The 8,062-nt window shown below is 38.2% G+C and overlaps 1 protein-coding gene across 1 annotated transcript in view; it reads right to left on the minus strand.

Annotated features, from left to right (window-relative positions):
* LOC140142176 (uncharacterized) overlaps nt 1–7,430 on the minus strand; it is a 34,185-nt gene extending 26,755 nt beyond the window's left edge. The window contains 8 exon segments of the mRNA XM_072164143.1: nt 18–407; nt 849–1,274; nt 1,677–2,084; nt 2,842–3,261; nt 3,556–3,972; nt 4,373–4,795; nt 6,175–6,603; nt 7,073–7,430. Of these exon segments, the coding sequence (XP_072020244.1) occupies nt 18–407; nt 849–1,274; nt 1,677–2,084; nt 2,842–3,261; nt 3,556–3,972; nt 4,373–4,795; nt 6,175–6,603; nt 7,073–7,415 (3,256 nt within the window). The 5' untranslated portion in view covers nt 7,416–7,430.
* Nucleotides 7,431–8,062: the final 632 nt, after the last annotated feature.

Here is an 8,062-nt window from a genome sequence, read left to right on the forward strand (position 1 = left end):
GTTAAACCACAACTAACCTTCGCAATCAAGTCTGAAACACGTCCGCAAACCATTCTCGTCTGGTCTGGGTTTCACCATGAAATCAACGGAAGCCGCAGGATCTCTCTTCAACTCAACACAGACAAATCTAACTTCATTACACCCTATGCCAGTCATATCCAAATTGAAATTCACCTGACCGATATCTAAATCTTTTGACGGTCGCAACATCAAATCGCCCTGTTCTTCCGTCAACACCTGTTGTTTCGGATCGAACTTTTTACCGCCTCCGTTAATCGTTTTACTTCCCCATGCTTGCATCCTCCAAAGGTTTTCGCCGGCGACACCCTTTTCACCTCCAGCAGCACTGAGGACCAACTCGACAGGATTGTCCACCCTGTCGTCCACGATAGAACCGAGATTCAGCTCTCAAGTTAAGGGTCCCAAAAACAGACCTGTATACAATTAACAAAAGCCAAAAGGAAAGAAAAAATAAGCACTTGTATACTGTTTACAGCAGATTGAATCATATAACAAAATTTTGAAACTTAGAACAAACAGTTAGGTTAAGAAGTTCATTTCAGGAATCATGAAATCTAGTTTTGTGACAATAATTATCATTGGTATATCGCAAAAGTACCAATAAAGTTCAATTTTATGGCTAGTTGGTTTGCTCAAATTTTATATATCTATATATTTGTGTTTGAACTGTGGATTATGGGCTGAACACTTGTCCTTAAGAATCAACTTTTACTTCAGCACCCGCATCATATTATTAAGCTAGTCTCAATAAGCATAGCCAGTTTATTCGGATCTTGACTGTTTATGCCATCGCCAACGAAATTGCTACCAGTTGCATGAATGCCTACCTGTTTGACAAGACTGTTCCTGACAGGTGATCAGCGTTGGCGAGCCTTCCTCGGTGAAGAAGATGTAGTCTGGATCCGGTCTCTTTGCTTGCCCAAATTCCAAACACAAGTATCGATACTCGTCACATCCCAATAGACCCATGTCAAACTTAGTTCTCATTTCTGCAAAGGGTAATGCCTCCCCTGCTGTATAACTCAACCCCTGCAGCTCAGTACCTAAAATCTGTTGAATCTCTGCCAGCCTATCACCGCTACCGTCCATCTCTTTGCTGCCAAACATACCTAGTTTCCAAAGACTAGTTCCCGACAAACTTTCCAAACCATAATCGGCGGTCGTAACAGATGCCTCTACATCGATGGGATTCTTCTGACCAAGTATAATTGGTGCAGGTGTGGCCTCCCATGTAAGAGCCCTAGCAAACACAGCTTAAAGAAAAGCAATTCTAAATTGTAATTCTCTGAATTTTTATTCCAAAATCGAAAGCACGTCACGATTCAAAATTAGTTTTATTTTCTCTGAATCTTTATTCCAAAATCAAGCATGTATGATTCAAAGTTAAGTTTTATTTATCTTTTCTAATTTGGAACATCCATTTTTTTTGGAAAAATTTGGCAATTTATCAAATAAATTAATTGAAATCTTTAACGAAAAGAAACCATAAACAAAAAGTTAATAGAGAAACAAATAAATGAAAAATAAAGCAGAGGATTTTGACAAAACTGTCAACTAAAATCAGAAATGAAAACAGAACTATAGAACACCTCAAATAAACAACCTCAGCAGGTCCAAAACATCACATAACATCACCACAAATATGAGCTACGTACCATCGCACTGTATTGGCATACAATTCATCAGCCCCATTTCCGGACGTGCTATAAAATTAACACTGGACTCCTCATTTTTAGTTAACTTCAGACACATGAACCTGACATCGCTACATGACAACCCCGACATATCAAAGTCGAAATTAACTAATCCAAATTTCACCGGCTCTTCAGGATTAAGGGTCATGTCACTTTGCCTCTGGTTCAAGACTTGGTCTTGTTTAAAGAACTGCGGTCCGGATCCATCCGCGTTTCGGCTTCCAAACGTTGTCACCTGCCACAGGTTCTGACCGAACACACCGTAGGGTCCGCCCTCGAAGGAAGTTGGAATTGCAAATGGATTGCTTGGTCGATCGTCAACTATTGTGCCAGTCTGTATTTCTGTTTGCAGATTGCGTAGATTGATCACTGTGGACATGAATAAGATACGAAAATCAATTTTAGTACAAGTATTTTTTTTGACGGCAATGTGAACCATAAAATGGCGACAGTAAATTTTAGAAAATCTGTAGACAAGATATTCTTGTTCTATTCTTAACAATGTGACAGTTACGGTTTTTCAATTTTTATTTGGTTGTTTGAACAATTTGACAGTTACGATATTTTTTCTAGTCCTTATCAGACGCCATCAATTTCTGCATAAAATATATGATCTCCATCACAAATTAAACCTATAGAACTGTATTAGTTTCAAGAAAGTCATTTCAAACAGAATAGATTGTGTTCTTCATATCTTTTTACATGTGTAATTTTTGTAAATGGTTTTCATAGCGTCGTCTGCTCATGTTTTTAGTATAGTCTGCACATGTTTTATGGCTTTTTTACGATTCTATTTTATCAGCCTTGCAAGCTCCAAGTGACTCGATGTGGAACACAAGATTTTGACTTTTAAAAGATGGTTATCAAGTTTGATCAGCTCGTAATCGACGGACTTTGTGATATCGTGGATTAATATCAATATATTTTGTGGACCAATATGGCCTCATCCCAACGGCATAATTCAATAACCTCAATTAAACAATCATAGTACAAACTTTGACCATAAGTAGCAGATGATGTGTTTTAGTGCTCAAATTTTGAAAGGTCATTCAATGAATGTACAAATGAATTGGGGTTTAAGAACTGTGCCCTGATGGATGAGCATGTTTTAGTTCGTTTTACTTACCTATATTGCACTCTCTTAGTTGGCATGTTATCAAGGAGTTGCCACCATCGATGACCATCACATAGTCTGGTTTGGGTCTGTCTCCTTTCATGAATTCAACGCAGAGATACTTTACTTCCGTGCATCCAACCGGTGCCAGATTCATTTCCGTTTGCGCCTGAATAAAAGAAAGACCGCTTCCTTTGCGCAAGGGATACGCTTGCATATCCGTGTCTATGATCTGTGTTTGCTCATCAAAACGTTCCCCTTTGCCTTTGTTGTTCTTGCTACCAAAGATGTTCATTTTCCATAAACCTTTGCCTGATAGGTCTTTGCTGAGTTCATTAAATGTGACATCAGCATCTACAGTCATCGGATTCTGCTTGCCCAGGATTAAAGTTCCAGTTAAGTAACTCCAATCCAATGTTTCAGGAAAGACACCTGAAGATGGATGGGGAGGTAGGTAGTGGTAGGAGGTTAATTAACAGGTATGTAAACAATAAAATAAGAAATTAACGGGTGTAGTGAACAATCATTACATTTAAAAAATAAACAGGTATAGTGAACAATTATCACATTTAAGAAATAAACAGGTTTTGTACAAAATAATCACATCAAAGAAAGAAACACGTCACTTCAAGATGGTAGACATTTCAGAGATTTAGAGTAAACAGAGATGGACAGAAGGAGCAAGAAAAAGACATTATTTTTGGCAATTTTCAAACGAGTTCTTACCATCACATCCCGCCTCCACACAACTTGTGAGGAGGCGTTCATCAGGGAATGCTCTCATTGTGAAAGGCGTTGTAGCTGCTTCGTTTTTACCATAACGAAGACAGATGTACCGGACGTCTTGGCATGTCAAACCTGTCATATCCAGATTGAACTCGATTTGTCTCAGCTCCATTGCTCTTCCTAGTGGTAACAACGTATCTTGCTGTGATTGGGTGAGCACTTGAGTCGTCGCGCTGTACTCGGTTCCACCTCCATCTGGCAGTGTGCTACCGAAAGCAGTCACCTCCCAAAGACTCTCGCCTGCAACGCCCACACCGCTGGTCACGACATCCATGCTCATCTCAAAGTTGTTTACTGCACGGTTATCTACGACTCCCCCACTTTGCTTCTCTGTTTCCAAGCTCATGATTGTTGTAACTGCAAGGGAAAGGAGTATTCAACATGCAATTGGTTAACTTCAATGACAAGTATGCCTAATGAGATGTTGATTTGCATATCAAGTTTAACTTGCGCCATTCCAGCAGTAAATAACATTTTAGTTACAAACAATATGATAATTGAGTCTTTATGCAGACATCATTCCCCCCCCCCTAGGTTTGCTTTGACATCTTAAAAAACAATATCAACATCTTTGGATCACAAAGAACTGAAATGGTTGCATTTCAGGCGGCACCACTCGCTTCTATTCAGGTATCTTCTGTTCAAGTGGGAATTTTAGTGTTACTATATTTTTGCACTTGAGAATGTACCCAAAACATTGTAATAATGAACATAAATGATCAAGATATTGAGATTAAAGAACTGTGTCCAGACCCACCTGCTCTGCATGGACTTCTCTCGCACACAGTCTTGATGTCATCATCATCTTGCAACGAGTCAAAGGAAAAATCTGGCGATGCAGCATCATTTTTGGTGAAGTCCATGCATACATAGTCAAACTTAGTACAACCTATGGCGGCAATATCAAAATTGGCTTCGCCAAGTTCAAATGAAAGAGTTTCTCCAGTCAAAGACTTTGAAACTTCAGCTGCTGTTAGTACTTGTTCATGGTACTGAAATTGTTCTCCGGCACCCTCGGGGTCCGTGCTGCCATACATGGCTAGTCGCCAGAGATTCGTACCGGACACCTGTTTGCTGTTGGCTGTGAAAGTTGCTGTGGCAGTGATTTGTAAAGGATTGCGTATTCCTGCGATGACACTGTTGGCGCTGTACGCCCATTCCAAACCTCGTACCATAACACCTGTAATACGATTAAACATTTAGGACCAGGAAATAGACAAAATATAACACACATTGGGAAGGAAGACACGAACATGTACAAAATTATATTAATAAATTGCCAAATTCATAATCAAATGTGAATACATTAATATTATAACATGCAGAAAAATAATTGACCATTACAACGTTGCCTGCCCATGTTTCAAGATTGTTTGAATTCAATGCTTCGCTTACATTTCAGAAGCTAACATTTGCATTTTTATTTTAAGCTTGGCAACACAACTTGTGCATAAATTTGAATCCAAACAAGTTTTCATCTCCACCTAAATGTTATTAAATGTACAAGAATGGCAACACTGAAACCAAGAATTGGCAACACAATGACATGGTTACCACATGGTTACCACAGAAGGAGCACAAGAGACTAACTAGAACTACACAATGTTATCATTTAAGCATGCACTGTAGACTAACTAGCCTTTTATGCTCCCGAACACATCTAACATAACAACAATCATACAAACATTCAAAAATGCTACAATAAAGGTTAGAAACTGGTTAGTTCGGATTTTACTACCACAAAAAATATGGTGCATTAAGGTATTAGTAACATGATATTGGTTATTGATGATCCATGTATAATACATTGTATTGCCAATGCTTTAGGCCTGGATCTCGCAAGGCAAGGTCCTAGGCTAGTTGAGTTTTAATTTTTGATTTTTTTAAAAACTTTCGGTATACACCTTTTTGAAAGCCATTCTGCTTCACAGATGAAAAGGTATAAAGAATTTTCAACAACCTTTTACCTGCAATTTAAGAACCAAAAGTTTGAAGTGCTTAAAGGTCCACCACCACATCTGGAATAATGAGCTATATAATTGAGTTATGTGGCCCAGGGCATATCAGTCCAGACACCACCTAAGTCAGACAAGTATACAAGTATACAGGAGTGTGATCTACAAGGACAAGGTCGCTGGTCAGTTGACCAGGCCAACGTTTGTTCCTCTTTAATCAACATATTCGTAATTATTGTAGAAACCTAGAAGTGGTTTTGAAGACGTCCAAAAACCATCCTTATAATTACAAGACAGTTTAACTATTTCAGTTCCTGGCAGAGAAGAACGGCCCTTGCTTACCTTTTGAGGGTGTACACAGCGTGAACAAGGAAGTGGGGGGTCTGATTAGCAGATTTAATTGATTGACCATCATCATACAAATGATACAATCACAACAAGAGACAGGTAATCTGATTGGCTGCTTGACGCATTAAGAGCTGCGATCGGTACTTATCAAGTGTCACTAAGGAACACAACTTTGGTCCTGCTGATGTGCGCACGAGTCAATCAGAGCAAGAGAGCGCCGTTCTTCTCTGTAGTATAAATCTAATCAGATTCTTACCAATACATTTGGGTGCTTTTGTACATCCAGTCAGCGCATCTTCATCAGGGTCCCCTGTCAAATCAAACCCGGGTTTAGGCTTCTTGCCTTGTAGCAATGTCGCACAAACATAAGGAATCTCATGACACCGGATGCCATCCAAATCCAACGTATAGGGCATGTTAAATTCAAAAAGTTCCCCTTTGATCAAGGGTGTAACTTGTTGCTCTAGATCGAGCACATTTTTTGCTATGGAAATTTGAGTTCCACCGGGTTTGCGTGTATCACTGGCAAACAAAGTCATTTGCCAAAGCCCTCTTCCTTTGATATCAGTTGTCTCTTCAGTGTCGATGTATGTTATATTTACATTAAGGTTCAAATCATTTGGCTGGTCTTCCACTAGTTCAGTATCTTTTGGATAAGTAGGTTTTACCCTTGAAATAATAGTACCTATGGAAAAAAATGTTGAAAATATCAATGTGCAACACCATTTAACTAACATTTTACTAAATCAATTGTTTATTTTTACTATTTAGTCATATTTACTAGTATTGATTTTAAACCATTTGTAGATGTTAAATCCATATTTTAAAGCGATTTTAAGAAATTTGTAGGAAATTCAAAATTTACAGTATGTAATACATCACGCTTTTCACTTAAAGAGCGTAGAAATCTTTTTTCTCCTTTATATCACTAGGATCCACAACATGCTTATCTATCAAGGCACAGTTCTTTAACCCCAATACATTTGTACATTCATTGAATGACCTTTGAAAATTTTGGTACAAAAACGGTGCACTGCAGCTCGAGGTCAAATTTTATACTTTGAATGTTTAATTGAGGTTATTGAACTATGCCATGGGATGATGTCATTGTGGTCCATGGTGTACAAAAAAAAATACATAAAAGAAATACTTACCAAAAGGACATTTTGGGCAGCAAACTCCCGGCAAGTAGATCTCATTTTTGCAGGTTATTGGTGGACATGACAATATGTCGCACTTCACAGTTGAGTTCTGGCAATTACATTCCATGCACGGATTTGTTTCAAAATGCCATACTTCTAGGTCCAAGTATATTTGTCCACGGTATTCACATGGCCGATGGTCGTAAATGTTGTACGAATCGTCGGAAGATGATGAAAACTGACTAGTGGATACGAGTTCAAAGCCTTGTCTCTTGACTCTATTATCAGTCCCATCTTGGTCATATGGGCTGTATTCTGTATTGAATTCTTGATTATAATCTGAACTGTAATCCATTTCTTCATTGTCTTTTCATGAGACAGGTTAAGTGGTGGATGAAAGAGAAGCACAATTTTTAAAGCATAATTATTTGAAGTAAAAACATTTACAATTTTGACTTTTCTGATTTTTGTCAAGTGGCCTGCAAGTTAGCCAGTTTGTTGCTTTTATAGTGTGCTTTCTCCAATTAAGTTTTGGATACTAATTTTTTGCTTTTTTTTTAGCTTCATGTTTTTTAATTGCATTAAGTTTTGGTCTTATCTTGTAAAGCCGAGCTCTCCCTTTTTAAGGGATTTTTGTTCCTTTCTTTCTTTGACTTGTTTTCAAAGGATGGATGTTTTGTTTTAGATTCTAAACCCTGGTTCTATGTTCTAATCCTGGTCTTAACCCTGATTATAGATTTTTAACCCTGGCTATTATAACCAAAGGCAAATGCTAGAAGTATGGGCTTAATCGAAAATCTGCAGTTAGTTATTTGCTACTTATAATAGTGGGAGCTAGGGTTTATATCAAGATCAAAATTGGAATAATTGGGCTAGATTTCTGTTGGAAGGAAATCCACACAGCTCCTATGGAAGACATGATTTTGATCTTCCACACAGGGGTATTAATTAATATCGAATGGGTTAACCCTAAAATGCGATATCAAATGGGTTGCCCAAATG

This window comes from Amphiura filiformis, chromosome 20, assembly GCF_039555335.1.
Source record: "Amphiura filiformis chromosome 20, Afil_fr2py, whole genome shotgun sequence".
Lineage (NCBI taxonomy): Eukaryota > Metazoa > Echinodermata > Ophiuroidea > Amphilepidida > Amphiuridae > Amphiura > Amphiura filiformis.